Here is a 21236-nt window from a genome sequence, read left to right on the forward strand (position 1 = left end):
ACACACATACACACACACACAGACATACACACACACAGACACACATACACACACACATACACACACACACACACACACACACACACAAACACACACACACACACACACACACACACACACACAGAGACACACACATACATACACACACACACAGACACACACATATATATGAGAAAACATTTTTAATTAAAAAATTTTTAAGTGCTGAACTTTAACAAGAACTGAGAATGTAGAAAGAGTGTGAAAAGTAGGAGATCCTGGGATTTAAAATAAGAGAAATGCTGTTTCTTAGGGAAGAATAAAACACAGCTATAGAAATTTCCCCAATTAAATTTTTCAGTTCAGTATAATATAAATCAGCTCAAAGGACTGTTTTTTTGTTATTGCCATTGTTTTGGGGGTTATTTTCTGGTAGAACAAGAAGAGTTAATAGAATCGATCTAAAGTACTGTTGTTAAGCAATTCTTACCTCATTTCCAGATGATCTTTGGTTTGTTAAAATAGCTGGAGGTGATCAGTGTTTCTATGCACTCATATATGATGTGTCTGACACAGAGTTCCCATTCTAATTTATTCTAAATGTGTTTCTTCCACTACAGAGATAAGTTCTCTGAGATAAGACATAATTAGACAGTATGTTATGCGTCTTCTTCCATTATAATATGGTTAAAATCACCTGTACAATGTTTTTTACACTTTTAACACACATTTTTTTAAAACATATAGACAGAAAGATCATTAAAACATACGAGACAGAAAAATAGCCTTCAGATGGACACAGTCAAAGACAGCCTGGGATCTTTTTAAAAGGACAAAGGTACCTCAGTGGAGAGAGGTCAATTTATCAAATATTGATGCTGGACACCCATCAGCATTTCATAAGGCAGGAGTAACAATGCACACATGTTCAGGAGGCTGAGGTGGAGGGTGGCACGTGTTCTCCAGCCCAGGACCTGTCTGGCCCACTTAGCAAGAGCCCATCCTAAGAGACATATTATGTCTCTAGGAGACAAAATATGTCTCTTAGGATAAACATAAATGTAAACCAGAACAAAGAAGACAACACAGGAGAAGCGTGTGTCCCATTAGGTAGGCAATGGCTTTTTACAGACAAACCAAAAGTGCAGCCACAGGATTAAACAGACACAGACTCCTACTGCTCAGTTCTGCTCTCCAGAGACCCTGGCCTGGGCTGAGCAATAGGCACATATGCAATGAACATACAAAGGGTTTTTCTAAAGACTGGATAAACGAGTTAAAAAATAAAAACAGTCTGGGGTGAGAATGGATTAGATACCTCACTCTCAGAAGGTACATACATGACAGAAAAGATGATCACATGTCACTAGAGAGTTACGAACTAAATAATAAAAACACTGTCCCGTACTTATCATGTTCTGATGTTAGAATGGGCAGAATCTAAACCACTTGTAAATGGTAAACTCGGCAAGGATGTGGTCAACAGGCACCCTCATGCTGATGTGATGCCAAATGATGTGGCCATTTTGAGAGCAAGTTGATGGTTTTTAGTAGAGGTTGGCTCAAGAGTATTTACTCAAAGGAGCTAAAAATGTGCATATACAAAAGGACTATTCTCGAGCGTCTCTAGTATTCATAATTGTCAAAACTTAGAAACAATCAAAATATCTTTCCATAGGTGAACAGATAAACCTCTATACAGTACTACTCAGCTATTGTTAAAAAAAGAAGAAGACATGTTTTTAAAAGAAAATAGAAAGCATAGCAAGACAGATAGACAGATACACAGATAGACAGACAGATAAAAATAAGAGGGGTGGGGCTGGGGATGCAGCTTAGCTGGGAGAATGCTGGACATCATGTGTGAATCCAGTCCTTAGGGGAAAGGGAGAGGGAGAAGAATTATCAGTCATTCTTCTTGGTGAACACAGATGATAAAAAATTCTCAGTAAAGTCTTTCAAACCAAATTCTGCCTGGTGGCGTAGAGTGGAGTCCAGTGGTGCATATGTGAGCAGGGAGAGGTGAAGAACCAGGTGGTAGTAGCGGAGTGTGCTATGCGCGTGTGTTACTGCTAGTTAGGACAGGGTTTGCCTTGTTTTTGTTTTAGTCCTCAAAGTTTCAGAAAGTCCTCAAGAGGCCACAAATCATCCGATATGTGTGATATATACACTGGACAGCATTGTGCCTGTTCAAAGAACTTGAGCTGAGATTATAGTATGCATGTATGTATGTATTGGCAGAGCCTCATTTTATAGCTCTGGCTGGCCTGGAATTTGTTACGTAGACCAGACTGGCTGGTAAGTCACAGAGATCCCTGGCCTCTGCTTCCTGAGTCCTGAGATTAAAGACTTGAGCCATCATGCCTGAAGGAGCTGTGACTTTTTTACTTGCCCGGCATCAGCTTCTTGTCTTACTATTGTTGACTTGCTCCAGACTCATGTGAGATTCACTGCACCAATACATTAATGGCAAGGGGCTTTAGCATCCCAGCAAGAAACCAGCACCAGCAGACATCGTGGAGCAGAAGCCTGGCGCAGGTCTACTTTTTTCCCTCTGAGATGGCCCTGCCCCTTAGCAGACACAGGTGCTGCATGGTCCTCTCGTGGGTGCTGGATTACCGATTCATTTCTGAATGAAAGGTTTGAAGGTTCAGCAGACATCTTCAAGTCTTCTCTGAGCTAAGCAGGTACAGGAGATACAAATGTGAATTACATACCATTTCCATCCTCCAGGAGTTCAGAATGCAGCTCTGAGATTAGAGTATGCCTGAACCAGAAGGGCTTAGGAGTTTCAAAATATGTTCCCAACTTCTATTATCCTATTGACCTGTGACCTTCAGTGACTTGGAAAGGCATACTGTTTCAGGACACTTCCTTTATTTTGCTATCCCCAATACTCAATATCACAAGCAAATTATTAATACCTCTATTGAACTTTCTCTAGTACAAAGTCATTTAGTATTTATATTTAAAATATTTCTATGAACATAATTTTAAAAATAACTAAAGCATTTCACTGCCTCTGTTGAGAAATCATGCACTTCAATTAGTTTTGTGAATATCTGAGCCTATCTTCTTGAATAATAATTTATTAGTATAGCATTTCTTTTAATGAAAACCATGAATTTGTGCTATGTCCTTTTTTTCGTAATCTGAAGGATGCAGAATCATTTCCCCAAACATCTGTTATTGCACAGAAGATCTTTCAGGTCCAGTTCAGGTGTGAGGGTCTTTATGGGGCAATTACTAAGCACTCACTTGGTGCTGAGAAGGAAAGCTTTTCTGTTTTTAAACAGGGGGCTCTATTGGCCTAGCTTGCAGGAAAATATTTACATCCAGATATGCCAATGACGTGGTTATCAAATTGCAGTTGGATCATTTTCTTCTCATAGTGAGGTCGTGCTGTGCTCTGTGCCACTTAATTCTCCTTTAGATTTTTTTCCTGGGAGTCACAAATTTTTATTTTTTACTTTTGGTCCAGACTTAAGAACCCTTTCACAGTGATTTCTACTCACTAGGTAGGAGTTAACATTCCTGTGTAACATTTTCTCTGTGACAAAGGGAAGACGCTGGCCCCACTGCCTGAGCTGTCCTTATCTCTGAAGCATGGTCAGAGCACGGGGAAGGGACACAGCCTCATATGGACCACATGGGTAGAGACGTGTGGGTTCCAGAAAGAATGAGGAGGGAGGTATTTGTCAGGCCAAGGCTACAATATCCCCTGTGAACACTACTCATCCCAGGACTTTCTGCTCTGAGATTAGTTTTTTTTTTTTCTATTTCTCTATGTCACCTGTCCCTCATGGGGCTCCTGCTTGGCCTTTATCATTATACTCTCATTTCAAGTTTTAATTTATAAGTCTCTTCTGAGAGTTTGCAAACCAGGAGATTAAGGGCCCTGAGTGGAGTCTCTATGAGAAAGGACAGAATCTAATGGCTTATCTTACGGCCCTTCAATGATTATTTTTGCACTTTAAAATCTTTGTTTGCAGATTGGAGAGATGGCTCAGCGGTTAAGAGCACTGACTGCTCTTCCAAAGGTCCTGAGTTAAAATCCCAGCAACCACATGGTGGCTTACAACCATCCATAATGAGATCTGACACCCTCTTCTGGTGCTGTCTGAAGAGAGCTACAGTGTACTTAGATATAATGAATAAATCTTTAAAAAATTTTTTTTGTTTGCAAGTCTGCCTTCACACTAGAAATGTAATAATGTAGTTCCAGACCCCAATGAGGATGAACAGTAGACATAGTAAACATTGTTTCAAGTAAAGACTTTAGATGTTTCCTTCAATCTAAGTGTTTGTTTGTCTTTCTACAGGATTAACATTTCATTTTACATCATTTTCTCTTTACAGTGCCTTTCTGAATTCAAATACACACCTTGCCATCCACGATTATGGGAAATAGGTTTTGTTAGTTTAAAAAAAAACTATATAAATTCCCACATACAGCATATATTGTATAGCATGTTAAGTCTTGACTGTCATGTTTAGGACAATCACAATTACATGATGCTCTCAAATGTTTCGTTTTAACTATCAATTCGTGTTTGTAAATAACACTCTACCTGCTCTTCAGGGACGTGTGTTGGGTATTGACAGAGGGGAGTTGTTGGCACTGCCTAAGAATTCCTATGTAATTCGACTAACTAGAAAGATAAATAAATGAAAACAGTGATCGTTATAACCACTTGATCAAGAGTTATGTTTGAAGCCAATAATCCTAATATGGTGAAGCCACCTATAATCCCAGGCCTTGGGAGACTGAAGCAGGCTGCTTGTGAAACCTGTTTTAAAAACAAAACAAAATGAAAAGACATTGGCCTTGAAGTAGGACTAAAATATTAACATAAAATCCATGTGATTAAGCATTTGAGAGACCCTGCCACGTTTACTATGAAAAGAAAGAAAAAAAAAAAAAGTTCTTAGACAGGAAGTCCATTAAGAGCACCGCCCCGCCCCGCCCTTCTGCTTCCGGTAAATCCCAGCCCAGTTTCCGTCCTGGAGGTTGGGTCCTTGGCTCTCCTGACCTCCTGCACGCGACGACGGTTGCTGGTCCCTGAGCGGGTGAGAGTTGCTAAAGGAAGTGTAGGTACGCCCAGTTTTCTCCATTCTTCTGCTCCAGGCCCTTGGGTACCTTCCTGCTGTCACCTCCCTGTCCTTAGCCAAGGAAGGCCTCCTCCCTTCCCTTTAAGGGAGCGCTCTCACATGGCTCCATCGTACTGGAAGCCCTCTTCCATCTCTTCCTGGTTTCTTTCCTCCCTCAATGCAAGCCTCTGTTGTTTCCTTCTCTCAGCAGTTCTTGCAAATAAGAAAGAAGAGATCTTTCCATCACGACTGACAGCAAAATTAACCCACTGGGCAGATGGTATTTGTACAAATCGTGAATCCGGAGAGGTGAACCTTCACGTGCACCTGTAATTGCAGATGTGTTCCAGGATTGGTCTCTGATTTTCGGAAGGCTCTCATTCCTTCCCCCACACCCCTGACCAGGATTCCTCTTGGCTTTATCGCAGCGGACAAGCACTCAACACCAATGCTTTTTAAGGATTAAGGGCTGTAATTGCACACACAGTGTGTCAGACACTGCGCTCTCCTGAGTCCTGACCGTGCTCTGTGGTGGCGCTCTTCTTGGAATTCTTCCCTATTAAGATGCCATAAAAGCTTGTCACCTTTAGGTTTTAAAGTTCCCTGCTGAAACGTAAGATATCTTAAGACTGCAGACAAACTCCTGAAAGATGAGGTAGGTTAAGAAATTTTAATACCAGCAAAAAGAATGCTAAATAATTGTCCTTCTGTTGTTGTATGTTTAATAGTTAGAAACAGAGCCTGGTGACATGAATACTTTTTCATATAGTACCTCATACCCTGTGAAAGATCAGATTGGTTGATGGAGATATGCACTTAGCACCTAGGAAGGCCACCTGTCATTGTGCAACAGTACCGAAAAAGGACCCCAAAACAAAACAAAAAACCTTACTATTGCATGTGGGAAATTCATTTTCCATTTTCATTGTTACCATGCCTGTAAGAGGTACATACAGAAGCTAGGAAGATGTTGTACAAACAACATCTGTTGTACAAACAAAAGAAACTGAATTTGGAACCCTGTCACCTACATATGCCAGGCATCATGGGCTGTGTCTATAATCCTAGCACTGCCAGGATAAAGGCAGGTGGCCAGCCATTCTAACCAGTGGGTGAGCCCCTCAATGAGAGGCCCTGGCTCCAAAAAAGGTAGCAGCTGGAGAGATGCCTCAGTGAGCATGTAACATTTTCAGTGTAAGGATGAGGACCTGCAATTCAAAAATTGATTCAATCCTAGTAATCAGGGGAAAATTTATACACCATCATATCCTCTATCTACCTCAAACTACATTTAATTAATATAAGTGTGCCCATGTATGTGTATGTATGTATGTATGTGTGTGTGTGTGTGTGTGTGTGTGTGTGTATATATATATATATATATATATATATATATATATGCATATATATAAATTTCCCATCTGGGATAGCAGTGCTTTCCCCTGAGCTAACTGCAAGAGCAGGCACGAGAAGCCCTCTGTTTAAGTTATTGATTGGTGTTGACCAAGAGACTTCCAAAACACCACAGGCGATTGCTCTTGCCTGTGGTTGCATCCCAGAGGTGGAAGTTGAGTCCCTGTTGCTGAAGACTCCATGTACTTCAAGCGCAGTGCCTTGAGGACCTGATCTGGCTCTGACCTGAAAGCTTCCTTCCTATTTGAGGAGTAAATAGCTAAGAAATATCTCAAAAATGTTCATCATCCCTAGTAATTAGGGAAATGCAAAACAAAGCAAAGCCACTCAATTTCATCATACCCCTAGTCAGAATGGCAAAGATAAAAGTAAACAAACAGAAACAATAAATGCTGGAGAAGATGTGGGAAAATAGGAACTTTCTTTTTTATTTTTCTTTTGACAACTCTCTGTTCAGATCCCAAACCCATTTTTGAATGGGTTAATTTTCTTTTTTTTTACTTTATATATTAATCCTCTGTCAGATGTATAGCTGGCAGACTGATTCCAGTTCAGTGGCCTTCCTCTTCACAAAATTGTTTCTTTAGCTATGCAGAAGCCTTTTGGTTTTATGAGGTCTCCCTTATCAATTGTTGGCTTTAGTTCCTGGGCAAATGGGGTCCTGTTCAGAATGCCTTTCCCCACCTGTATCCTGCAGGGTTTGCCTGTTTTCTTCTGATGGTTTCAGTGTTTCCAGCTTCACATTTAATTTAGTGATTTTTGGGTTTTGTGCAGGATTATATACACAGACCTAATTTCATTCTTTTACTTGCTTGTGGACATCTAGTTTTCTCAGCACCATTTGTTGTAGATACTGTCTTTTCTCCAGTGAGTGTGTTTGGTATCTGTCTTAGTCTGTGTTTCTATTCCTGCATAAACATCATGACCAAGAAGCAAGTTGGGGAGGAAAGGGTTTATTCAGCTTATACTTCCCACATTGCTGTTCATCCCCAAAGGAAGTCAGGACTAGAACTCAAGCAGGTCAGGAAGCAGGAGCTGATGCAGAGCCATGGAGGGATGTTTCTTACTGGCTTGCTTCCCCTGGCTTGCTCAGCTTGCTTTCTTGTAGAACCCAGGACTACCAGCCCAGGGATGGCACCACCCACAAGGTGCTCTCCCACCCTTGATCACTAATTGAGAAAATACCTTACTTACAGCTGGATCTCATGGAGGCATTTCCTCAACTGAAGCTCCTTTCTCTGTGATAACTCCAGCTGTGTCAAGTTGACACTCAAACCCAGCCAGTACAGTATCTTTGGTGAACATGAGATGGCTGTAATTATGCATATTTGTTTTGGTCACTCATGTCAGAACAACTCCAGCTCTAGGAGAAGCCTAACATCTCTAGCCTCTGCAGACAGATGCACACACATGCACAAACCCATATGAAGATACACATACATACAGCATAGCTTAAAATAATAAAAATAAATCTAAAAAAGTTAAAACTCCTCTGTTGTAGAAATTTTTAGTTCTGATCCAGGGTTTCTACCCTGCCTTTGACCATTTAGTTTCCAGATAAAAGACACACACAACCTTTATATTTACAATAAGCCTTAATCAGCAGAAGAGCTGGGTAGATACCTATCCTCTATGCTGTTAGAATCCATATTTATATCAATAACACTGAGTTATTACTTACTATGTTTCATCTGAGCTGCTCTAGGCTCCAGCTGGCCTCAGGGTTATGTTTTCTTGACACCCAACTCATAGTGTCTTCTCCTCTTTTCCTCTCTTCTCTGTCTCCTCCATCTCCACCCCTTCTCTGAACACCAAGTCCCGTCTATCTCAATTCTGCCCAGCTATAGGTTGTAGGCATCTTTATTTACCATTCAGAAATAACTTGGGTCAAGGTCACATAGGGTCACTTGGGTCTAGGTGCAGACTCCTTTGTCTCTGGTGCAACCAGGTCTTCAGGCCTGCACTTAGCATTACAATACACAGCAAAAGACCAACCATCAACAGTTCTCCTTTTTAGTCCAATAAAAGGCTCCTTTTCCCTCAGATATAAATTGGATATAGTTATAACAATTATGAAGTATGATATGTATGTATAATGTATAGTCCATTATGTTTGGCAGTTTAGATAAAGTATTTTATCATCTATCCTATCTTGGTGAGTTAGAATATTGTATTTAATCTTAACTTGTATTACCATCTTAAGAATATCTTAAATACTAAACAATTTAAGTTTAATAGTGAGACTATAACTATCTAGTCTTTAACCACATCAGAGATCTGAAAAGGAATAAATATTATATGTAGGAAGCGCAGGGACCTGGCTTCCAAAAATCATAGAAATGACCGAGATAGCCTACCCGGGGGACAGTCTTTAATATTCCTTATGATATTGGAGCTTCTATCTGCAGCCTTCTGGCCCAGAACATCTGACAGACCTTAAGAGAACCAGGACTTATCAAGGATTAGTTTATTCTGTCTTGGCAGGAATTATGAAGGACTAGCTTATCTTGTCTTGGCAGAATTTAGCAGTCAAGTATCCTGCATCCATTTGGCCTTTTGGACAGCATTTTGCCTTCAGATAAACTTAGGGCACTTCTTGCCCAGTGGCTAGCTTGCCACAGTTGAAGAAACTCCACATGTAGGTATTGATACTCATCCTCATCTTTGAAGTGGAATGGTGGTACCGTCAGGAGCAAATCTGACTCATAGTTACAAGATCTTTAATAATAAAATAACCTTAAATGTCATATTCTGTGGATCTCTTTTGGGACCATATATTTATTCATAGCATAGCTGAACAAGCAAAGAATGCCTGTCTCCAGCTACCTATTATCTGTACAACCCAGGATGTATATTCCTGTGATAATCCAGACTAGTGGCAAACATGCCTACGAGTTTTATTGACTATTAACTTGCATTAATTAATTACTCTAAACAGTTTGTAATACCAGCTATTAGAAGGAGTGGGATTAAATAAGCCTTAATAGGCACTAGAGCTGGGCAGATATCTATCCTCTATGCTGTTAGAATCTACTTTCCTATTGATAACTCCGGAGTTTTTACTTACTATGTTTCATCTTGGCTGCTCTTAACTCCACTTGGCCAGCTCTCAGGTCCATGTTTTCTTGACTCTTAACCCGTGGAGTCTCCTCCTCTCTTCTCTTTCTCCTTGAGGTCTCCTCCAACCCCCTCCTCCATCTTTTTTTACCAATCAGAAATAACTTGGAGCAATGGATAAGGACTTGCTTTTATCAATTTCTGATTGTTTTACATATCCTTTATTCTTTTCTTTGTCTCATGTTATCTTTGTTGTTCAGTTGTATTCTGTATTGATAAGATTTGGTAACTTTCTCTTTTGTGTGTCTCCTTTACTAAGGCATTGTCTACTTTTATGTATTTTAATGATGATATATACCTTTTATTTCTATACATAGGGTCCCTTAAGCATTTAGGAGGTATGGAGCATAAGTAACATCAATCTTGTGGTAGTGAATTTCCTGAGTTTTTAGTTGTCTGAGAAATATTTGACTTCTGGAGTGCTGACTGATTATAATATTCTTAACAGTATTTGCTTGTTTTTGAGACAGGGTCTTGCTATGTAGCCCAAGCTCTCCTGAAACTTGTGACCCTCCTGTCTCAGTCTTCCAAGTGCTGGAACAGCAGCTGTGTATCATATCCAGCTTGACCACTTTTTGCTCTTAGGGACATGAACATGTCATCTTGGCCTGTAAAATTTCTACTGGTAAACCTGCTTTTCATCAAGTAGAAATTACCTCATGTATGTGTTACTGATTGTAAATTTCTGTTTTTAGAATTGTTTCTTTGTCCTTCGTCTTTCACTTTGGATTACCCTGAAAAGGATCTTTGTGGGTCAAATCTATTGGGATCCTTTGAGATCTCATGGCAGAACATTTGCTAATGACTCTATGTGGCTCGTGCAGCCCCAAGAGCACAACTCCCAGCAGTTTCCCTAGGATGTGTGACTGCAGGGCTTGATGTGACGGGCCCAGGCAGGAAAGATATGGCTAGCCAGAAAAGCAGGACAGTATACCCAGATACATCAGAGGGTCTTGCCTGTGTGGGGCAGTTCTAATCCAGCAGACAGGCAGGCACGGTGTATTTGGGCTGCAGCAGGGAGGGGGCTACTTAAATGTCAGTGAGTGAGGTGGCTGCTCCAGAAAACTGCAATAGATGTGGCATTTGATCCACTGTGGCACCAGCTGGATACAGGTAGGTTTAGGATCAGCAGGGCTCTGCAACAGAAGTCTTGTTTGAGGAGGGTACAGTAGGAATTGAGCTTCACTGGCTAATACAGTGGTGTTATCCCGGCAGATCCCCACACCAGGGTCACTGTCCAGGAGGGCTGTTGGAGTCTCCAGCTGCAGAATTTCAGATGTTCCTGGCATAGTGGGGTTATATTTTTCTTGTGTTGTGGGAAAACGTCTCAGTTTCAAGCTGCTCCAGACTAGGTCAGTCACTGTGACATGCCTCCTTCATTCTAGGCTATTCTAGGTCTCTGTTCCTCCATCTGTTTTGGCCACACTGTAGACCTGCACTCTCTCCCAAGTATTCTACCTGGCCAATAGCTTAGCTTTCTCTTCTTTTGGTCCATTATGAAAGAGAAACTTCCTCATATCCTGTGTGAGTGTTCCTCCAGGTTTCATTTTAAATTTTCTTGAAGTCTCACGGAGGCTTGACATTGAAAATGAAATAGATAGTGGTGGAGATTAAGTCAGGCACACTAGTTAGTGACACACTAGTTAGTGACACACTAGTTAGTGACACACTAGTTAGTGACTAAAATAAAGAACTGATTATCTCCCACGTGCTTTTAATATATTGCCTGTTATTAAGAAATTGGTGAGAAGTAATACATTTCTCCACTTAGGCTCTTGGGGACAGTGAGACAGCTTAGCCGATAGAGGCATTTGCCACCAATCCGGATGACCTGAGTTCACCCCTGGGACTCACATGGAAGAGAACCGAATCCCACAAGTGGTCCTCCAACCTTCACACACATATGAATAAATAAATGTAATAAAAAAATTTAAACTTGGGTTCATGGCTTTGATTAATAACTCTAAGCGGATATTTAAAATTCCTTCCTCTCTTTCTCTCCCTCTCCCTCTCACACTCTTTCTCTCCCTCCCCCCCTCTCTCTGTGGTGTGTGTGTGTGTGTGTGTGTGTGTGTGTGTGTATCATAGCACACATAGGAAATAACTTGTGGGAATCAGTTCTTTCCTTGTCCTGTGTGATTCCCAGGGAGCTCAAGTCGCTGGACTTGGTGGCTTGGTGACCTTACTCACTGAGCCTTCTCACTGGCTTTAAGTGAATATTTAGATTTTTATTAAAGGTATCTGACTTGACTGCAATAACTTTTATTAAATATTTTAAACATGTGTTGTTAATGAAATTTGTTATTATATGGATTTATATACTTTCTTTTCTTTTTCAAATTATTTTTCTCTTAAATATTAGTGAGCACGACGTAGAATCAAACAAGAAGGATGATGGTTTCCAATCATCTGTAACTGTTGAGGTAAAAACTTAAAATTACACTGTAATATAGACTGTGCAGTTCTGTGTTGGTCTTGGGAGATGACTCACTGGGTGAGAGCATAGGATCTGAGCTCTCACATCAGAATTCATGTTGAAAACCAAGTATGCTCTATATACTTGTAGCCCCAGCACTGGGGAGCAGGAGCAGGTACAGCCTGGGCACCCATTGGTCAGCTAACTGACCTTGTTAATCAGGGAGCCTCCTGATCACTGAGCAATGCTGCCAAGGAATTAAGGCACAGAGAGAGGCTCAGAAGAAACCGGACCTCCTTCTCTGGCCTCTGGATGCATATACCTATATACTCAAGTGCCTAAAACACACACACACACCACCTGCATATATACACCCAAAACAAACAAACAAAAATAACAATCCAAGTTTGCCATGACAACCAAGACTCACACTTGTAATCCTAGGAGTTGGGAGGATGAGGCAAGAGGGTCCTGAGTTACTGAGATCCGGACTACAAAGCAGGACACTACTTGTTTTAAATGATTTTTTGTTTATTATATAGATTTCTTTTAAATATTGATATCTGGTAAAAGAAAAGAATTATACATTTAAAGTAGCTACTAAACTTTAATGGGTTCTAGAAAATGAGCAGAAAGGATAAAACAGATGACAAGGAGTTATTCCATACTGGTTTGGACCCAGATAGGGTAGGTTTTAGGAATAAGGCAAATATGGCCTTATTTCCTTCCATGTGTTAGAAAGTTTCACCAATTTAAGTCAACAATGGTTATATATTTTGAAGAATAAAGTAAGCTTTTAAGCCTTTTGTTATTCCAGTTTTACTAGATAGTTGCTTATAATCCGAATTATAAATTGTTAATTCTTTTAGTAGAGACTTTACAACTCTTAAGCCAAGAGTGCAGTATAACGTACTTTTAATTACGTTATCTGTGATGAATTCATCTTAATCTATATGAATTTATTATAAATTCTGAAATTGCAAAGCTCCTCCACTTTTACTGTATGACTTTCTACAACCTTAATAAAAGCCATCTGCTGTGCTTTTAGCATCTGTGCAGTTGCAGAGACTCCAGAAAACACCTCTACCCCAGAACAGCAACAGTCTGACCATGAGGTCTGAGAATTTTATCCCATAGAGCTGCAGAGTATTGTCAGTGCAGTAATGTCTGAATCTCCTTATCCATTCAACTTAACCCTACAAGCCCTCCGCTGTCTATGCAGTCTAGCCTCTCCTACATTTCTCGCAGAAAGATAATGTTCCCTTGTACAGTACACTCAAAAGGATAGCATCCTCCCACCCACCCATCCATCCATCCATCCCTCCATCCTTCCATCTGTCCCTCTCCCATCCATCCATTCCTCCATCCCTCCCTCTATCTCTCTCCCATCCATCCATCCATCCCTCCATCCCTCCTTCCATCTGTCCCTCTCCCATCCATCCCTCCATCCACCCCTCTCCCACCCATCCCTTCCTTCATCCCTCCATCTATCCTTCTCCCATCCATCTATCCTCCCATCCATCCATCATGGCAGTATGCTCGGCAGAGGGCACTACTCAAAGTTAACGCTACCCTTGCTGTAATTGTCTCTTTGCATTGGGAGAAGCTCCCCAGCATTCTCACAAACCACAGATAATTTCATCAATCAGTAGTTTTATAATTACATTAACATTCAAAGGTTGGAAGAGCTGACATAAACCATAAATTATCAAAATCTGTTGCATATAAGTATTACTGGAGCAAGCTTGAATTTCTGAGGCTGTGTCCTCTGGTTTTCTCATTTTCCATTCAACTACATCATTTTTCATATTTAACTCCTCAGTTTAGTTATGTTGTCATTTCAGGAAAGTTTTAGTGATTAATCTGAGGGAGACAGAGGAGGGCAGTTTTGAGTTGTCAAGCCTGCAGGAGAGGCTCGCTTGTTCAGTCTATAAATGGTGATGGTGATGGAGACTCGGGTGCATTAATATGGGGCTGCTTCTGCTGTGATAGCTATTTCCTTTTTAAAAAGATTTATTTGTTTTATGAGTACACCGTTGCTGTCTTCAGACACACCAGAGGAGGGCATCGGATTCCATTACAGATGGTTGTGATTCCCATGGGGTTGCTGGGAATTGAACTCAGGACCTCTGGAAGAGCAGTCAGTGCCCTTAACAGCTGAGCCATCTCTCCAGCCCTAATGATGTCTATTTCTGAAGTGTGTGATGTGTGTTCTCCATGTTGACAGTAATAATAGGAGTTATGAAATGTAGTGATTGTTTACATTCATAAACTTATATGGAGAGTACAGTTCTTTTTTTTAATATTTTTATTAGGTATTTTCCTCATTTACATTTCCAATGCTATCCCAAAGAGAGTACAGTTCTTAGAAGAGTTCTTTGTTTTACTTTAGATGTCCAAAGATCCTGATAGTTTTCATGAAGAAACTGTGGAACCAAAACCAGAACTGAAGGAACCGGAACCAAAGGAACCAGAACCGAAGGAACCAGAAAGGAAGGAACCAGAAAGGAAGGAACCAGAAAGGAAGGAACCAGAAAGGAAGGAACCAGAAAGGAAGGTACCAGGAAGAAGGGAAACACAAACGAAGGAAACACAAACAACCGAAATAGAAAGGAAGGAAACAAAAAAGAAGAGAGGGACAAATAGTTACTGTCCTCCACAAGGAACAATAAATAAAACAATTACAGATGGTATGTCAAATAAGAAATGTACATGGGGAGAAAATGAGAAATATAAAATGCAGATGATAAGGCTAACAGTATAAGATGTGCACCTCAGATGGCAAGCTCTGATCTGAGCAATATGTAGACAGAACAGATAATTCCTTACCCTTTTCAAAACCTACGTAGTACTTGTGATTTTCACTTTTGTCTTTTTCATGTATTTTAATGTGGAATTGGGGATTAGAAGCCATGTTAGTTGAAGGCTCTTGTTTACAACTTCCTTTTGTGGTCTTCATTAGCATGAAGTCATAATAAATTCCTGACAATACGAAGGTTCTTGACATTGGTCTTCAAATTTAAAATAGCTGTGGCCTATATGAAATTTGTATCTTATTGTTACCAAATATTCATAAGCATTTTTATTTCTTTATGAATCTACATGATCAAACTCAGCGATTTTGATGACTGGGTATATATAACCTATAAGGAACAAAAATTAGACTAAATATAGTGAAGCATAAGTAATTGCAATGTTATTTTTCATGTATTCTTATTTGTTCTTTGCTATATTACACTTTTAAAGAAAATTGTATTCATTGTTTTTTCTTTCATTACTGATATTTGCTTTTTATTAATATCAGTGTTTTAAGGGCCATGAATTAACCTTTTCTTTGAACTTGAAAAGTCTTCATGTGACTATAAATTACTATACTCCCATTGTCATATTTTATGTGCATAGCTCTTCAGATATGTCCACTCCTATTAGCCTGACTATTTAGCAGGCAGTTTCTAGACTGAGGCTGTTATGAGAGAGGAAGAGGAAAAATGTACTGATTGCCAGTGGCTACCCTTTGCATGTTAGATTATGTACTGATCGCCAGTGGTTACCCTCTGAAGGCTGGATTGTAGGGCTTCTCTACTTGAAGTAAACAGAGTTCAACATCAGCCCTGAAATGTCAAACTTAGATCAGTAACTTATTTCTCCATATTTTTCCATTTTCAGTTATTTAGTTTTAAGGACATTTGTAGAAAAAGATTTCCTAGCTTCCATGATTCTTGTTTTGGGAATATACATCTTGGTACTATATTTTTGCTTTCCTTTTTTTCCATTAATTTATTTATGTATTCACTTTACATTCCAATCACAACCCCTGCCCCTCCACCCCCATCAGACAGCCCCTCCCCATATCTCCACTTCCGCTCTCCTCTGAGAAGGTGGAGGGCCTCTCTGAGTACTCATGCACCTTGGTACATCAAGTCACTGCAGGACAAAGCACATGCCTCCCCACTGAGGCCAGGCAAGGCAGCCAAGTTAGGGGAACAGGATCCACAGGCAGGCAGCAGAGTCAAGGACAGTCCCTCCTTTAGTTGTTGGGGGATCTGCATGAAGACCAAGCTTTACATCTGTATAAATGTGAGGGTGGGGCTAGGTTCAGATCATGTATGCTCTCTGGTTGGTGGTTCAGTCTCTGGGAGCCCCCAAGGGTCCAGGTTATGTGACTCTGTTGGTCTTCCTGTGGAGTTTCTATCCCCTCTGGGTTCCTCAGTCCTTCCTGCAACTCTTCCACAAGATTTCCTGAACTCTGTCTGTCTAATGTTTGATTGTGGGTCTCTGCATCTGTTTCTGTCAGCTGCTGGGTGGAGGCCTCTCAGAGGACAATTATACTAGGCTCCTGTCTGCAGACATAACAGAGTATCATTAATAATGTCAGGGATTGGTGTTTGACCATGGGATAGGTCTCAAGTTGGGGCAGCCATTCATTGGTTGGGCATTTTCTCAGTCTCTGCTCCATCTTCAACCCTGCACTTGTAGGCAGGACACATTTTTGTGAGTGGGTTGGTGTCCTTAACCCTCCACTGGTAGTCCTTCCTGGCTGTAGGAGGTGGCCACTTCAGGCTCCATATCCTTTGCTGCTAAGAGTCTTAGCTAGAGTCAGCCTAATAGACTCTCTGCAGACTCCTTCATCCCAGGTCTTTGGCACATCCTAGAGATGTCCCCATCTGCCACTAGCTGCTGATTTCCATTCACTCTCATGGCACTTTCTCCCTGGCTCTTCCTATATATGTGACCCCCCCCCTTCACCTTCCTTTCCCCTCTCCTACCCAGTTCCCTCCATCCATCCATCTATGATGACTGTTTTATTTCCCCTTCTGAGTGGAATTCAAGCATCCTCCCTTGTCCCCCCCTTGTTTTTTAGCTTCTTTGAGTTTGTGGATTGTAACCTATACTTTATGGCTGATATCCACTTATAAGTGAGTACATGCCATGCATGTCCCTTTTGGTCTGGGTTACCTCACTCAGGATGATATTTTCTAGTTCTAATTTGCCTGAAAATGAACATCCTTCTTTTTAATAGCTGAGTAGTAGTATTCCATTGTGTAAATGAACCACAGTTTCTTTATCCATTCTTCAGTTGAGGGACATCTATCTTATTTGCTTCCAGTTTCTGGCCATTACAAATAAAGCTACTATGAATATCGTAGATCAAGTGCCCCTGTAAGCTGGTGGAACATCTTTTGGGTATATGCCCAGGTGTGGTATAGCTGGATCTTGAGATAGAACTATTCCAAATTTTCTGAAAAGCTGCCAAATTGGTATCAGTGGTAATTGTACAAATTTGCATTCCCACCAGCAATGTAGTCAGAGAGATAATATCCAAATTGACAAAATTAGAAATGAATAGGGAGGCACAACAACAGACACTGAGGGGATCTAAAGAATCATCGGGCCTTTCTTGAAATGCCTGTATTCCCCCAAATTGAAAAATGTAAATGAAAGGTATTATTTTCTGGATACATTTCACTTACCGAAGTTAAATCACAATCAGGCAAGCAATCTACATAATCCTATAACCACTAAGTAAATAGAAGCAATCATTAAAAATCTCCCACCAAAAAAAAAAAAAAAAAAAAAAAAAAGCCCAGGGCCAGATGGTTTTAGCCCAGAATTCTACTACCAGCCTTTCAAAGAGGAGCTAATATGAATACTCCTCAAACTATCCCACAAGATGAAAACATAAGAAACACTGCCAAACGTGCTCTTTGAAGCCACAGCCACCCTAATACCTAAACCACACAAAGACTCAATAAAGAAAGTGAATTTCAGACAATTTCCCTTATGAACATTGACACAAGAATACTTAGTAAAATAATCCAAGAACACATCAAAAATACCATCCACCATGATCAAGTAGGCTTCATCCCAGGGTATTACAATGTATGAAAATCCATCAACATAATCCACCATACAAACACATTGAAAGAAAAACCCAAGTGATTCTGTCATGCGATGCCAAAAACCTCTTTGACAAAAGTCTTGGAGAGATCAGGCATTCGAGTAGCACAGTGTCTTTTTTCAAGCCTCTCTCCGTTTCCTTTACACCTATGCAGCCTGGGTTTTTAGTGGCTCTTTAATACACGTTTCCAAACTGAATTCAGGAATACATGAAGGTTATACATTATAATCAGGTGTGCTTCATTCTAGAAAGACCAGGTTGGTTTGGCATGTAAATCAATACATGTAACATAGCATGTCAATAAACTTAAGGACAGTGAAAGTCAAGGTAAACCAGGTTTCCTGAAATTCTGTCTGGTGAATCCAGCAGTGATGAAGATAAAAATAGAAGAGTCTTTTGAAGGTTGTGATAAAGAGGAGCAGCCATCAAAAAAGACATCTTTAAAAAACAAAACAAAAAGCTACTGCTAAAAGCAAACCCCACCCCTACCCCCAAAAGCAGCCAATCAGGGAGATCCACCGAAGGCCGAAGGAGCCTGGATCTGAAGATGGGTCAGATGATGAACCTCTAATTCATGTGTCAAAAAAACAGTCTGCAGATGGAAAGTTAAAGCAAATAGCAAAAACAATTACTGGCAGATGCTAACGTTAAAGAGCAGATAGGTATGAGAAAACTATCCTGCTTATGATGTGACCGAGATTTCATTAAAATAGCTGTAAAGCTGAGGTGGTGGCAGTGCGCACCTGTAATCCCCGTGCACAGGACACAGAGGCAGCTGGGTCTCTGAGTTGAAAGCCAGCCTGGTCTACAGAGTGAGTCCCTGAGTCCCAGGATGTCAGAGCCACACAGAAAAACTTTTGAAAAAAACAAAAAACAAACAAACAAAAAAAACAAATAAACAACAACAACAACAAAAACCTGCTGTAAAGAGCTGATCCCTTGTTGTGGAGGACAGATGGCTTGTTCTTATATTTGAAGGTTTGAATTATACCAGCAAGAGAATGTGTTTTCTAAGTCTGTTGTGTTGAGAGAGCTCATTGCCGACCTTTGAGCGCTATACACATCAGAGTCTGCTTTTTTCAACTGGATTTCTGTGCAGCTTTTAGCTTAACTATTGCGTGGTAATAAGTGTTTCTGGAGTTCTTACGGTTGCATATTTTGGATGTCTTTATATCAAGTCAGAGATTCCTGAACTGTAGTGAATTTTAGTGCATTTGATGTTTGCTGGCTTAAGACATACTTCTAATTAAGTAAAGCAAACACTAATATAACCAGCCTTTATACATGCAGAGAATAATTAAGTATTCTATGAAGTATTGGCAATATATCTCTCCTGTCATTATGAAAACTTAGTGGTGGTTTGTTCATATTAGCATTCAGACAACTGAATTTGAACTTTTTTCTGCATGTGTATATATATCAAATTATTGGCATGACAGAAGTAACAGCTATTATTTTTGTACTTTCAAAAACCAATTTTCTGTATATAATTTATTACTGTTTTTGTGCAGATCATTTTTAAAATTCATATAGATAGTTGTGTATGCACTTATAAACTAGTGAAAGCCAGTGTTCAGCCAGGTGTCATGGCAGAGCAGTCAGAGGTCAGTGACAGGAACACTAAAGGACTGTCCAGTTCTGCTTCACCCTGAAAGTGTCATTGGTTTGTACTCGTGGTGTTACTTTCTATTTCTGATTCTGTAGGTAAGGATCTTACATATGCTTTAACACAACAGCAAATAAAAAAAAAACCCTGAAATTAAGTCTCTTTAGATCCATATAGATCTAAACTGCTGCCCCAAAGCTTGTATGTATACACAGACAGATGTAGTGAATTATAATTTTCCGTAGAAAACTCTGTGGGAACCAGCAGCAGCATAAGGAAACCTGAATTGTGATTGTTAATTTTAGACAAGTTAAAGACCAGACAGGCCCAGGAATAAAACCATGGCCCACAGACTTGTTAAACTTAAGTTCTAGAACCAACCAACGGGAGGGAGAACAATCATTATGGACTACAGCACTGTCTTCTGCCCTTACTGTGGCCTGCTCTCAAGGAAATGGATGTCAGCTAGGGATCTATAATAGACCCTGTCCAGAAACAGTAAATGTACTAAAGTCTAACCATAGCTTACTCTTGCTTAACCAACCTAAGGGAAGGGGATTCAATTCTAGCCACCTTTATTCATCTGTCTAGAAAGAAAATACACATCTCTAGCATCCTTTGGTCAGCCTGAAGCAATTAAGGGACTTTTAAAAAACCAACATTTGGGACACTGTCGCAGTATTCACAGTGTACATAGGAAGGGACACACGAACAGACAGAGCTTTAGGGCCAGCAGGGCTTCACCTCCACTCTGGACCATGTTAGCAAAGGCTGATTTATTACTGGTCTTCTTCCACACTAGAGCATGCTCACCTTCCTGTTAAAATTTACGTCTATTTTTTATTAGATATTTTCTTCATTTACATTTCTTTTCTTTTCTTTTTTTGGTTTTTTGCTGGCTGGCCTGGAACTCACTCTGTAGACCAGGCTGGCCTCGAACTCAGAAATTCGCCTGCCTCTGCCTCCCAAGGGCTGGGATTAAAGGCGTATGCCACCACACCCAGCTTCATTTACATTTCAAATGCTATCCCCAAAACCCCCTATACCCTCCCCCTACCCTGCTCCCCAACCCACCCACTCCTGCTTCCTGGCCCTGGCACTCCCCTTTACTGGGGTATATATGATCTTCAGAAGATCAAGGGCCTCTCCTCCCATTGATGGCCAACTAGGCCATCCTCTGCTACATATGCACCTAGAGACACAGCTCTGGGGGGTACTGGTTAGTTCATATTGTTGTTCCTCCTATAGGGTTGCAGACCCCTTTAGCTCCTTAAGTACTTTCTCTAGCTCCTTCATTAGGGGCCCTGTGTTCCATCCAATAGATGACTGTGAGCATCCACTTCTGTATTTGCCAGACATTGGTATAGCCTCACAAGAGAGAGCTATGTCAGGGTCCTGTCAGCAAAATCTTTCTGGCATATGCAATAGAGTCTGGGTTTGATGACTATATATGGGATGGATCCCTGGGTGGGGAAGTCTCTGGATGGTCTTTCCTTCAGGCTCTGCTCCGAAATTTGTCTCTGTAACTCCTTCCATGGGTATTTTGTTCCCCATCTAAGAAGGAGGGAAGTATCCACACTTTGGTCTTCCTTCTTGAGTTTCATGTGTTTTGTAAATTGTATCTATGTCTATTTTTTAAATGGCAACGTTTTTGAAGGAAGAGAAACCATTAGAGTGGGAATGCTAGAATTCTGGGACTGTGGGCTTAAACCAAG

The 21236-nt window shown here is 40.5% G+C and overlaps 1 protein-coding gene across 9 annotated transcripts in view; it reads left to right on the top strand.

Annotated features, from left to right (window-relative positions):
* Nucleotides 1–4944: 4944 nt before the first annotated feature.
* Nucleotides 4945–21236, top strand: part of Slc9b1 (solute carrier family 9, subfamily B (NHA1, cation proton antiporter 1), member 1) — a 49835-nt gene continuing 33543 nt past the window's right edge. For 2 of the 9 annotated variants that reach the window (NM_028946.4, NM_001358057.1), the window contains exons 1-4: nucleotides 4981–5074; nucleotides 5279–5725; nucleotides 11963–12023; nucleotides 14409–14706. In NM_028946.4, the coding sequence (NP_083222.2) occupies nucleotides 5721–5725; nucleotides 11963–12023; nucleotides 14409–14706 (364 nt within the window). In that variant the 5' untranslated portion in view covers nucleotides 4981–5074; nucleotides 5279–5720. Of the gene's footprint in view, nucleotides 5075–5278; nucleotides 5726–11962; nucleotides 12024–14408; nucleotides 14707–21236 lie in introns of all 9 variants that reach the window. The other 7 variants (XM_011240253.2, XM_017319776.1, XM_017319775.1 and 4 more) reach the window with 7 other exon arrangements.

The sequence above is a fragment of the Mus musculus genome, chromosome 3 (genome assembly GCF_000001635.26).
Source record: "Mus musculus strain C57BL/6J chromosome 3, GRCm38.p6 C57BL/6J".
NCBI classification, from domain to species: Eukaryota; Metazoa; Chordata; class Mammalia; order Rodentia; family Muridae; genus Mus; species Mus musculus.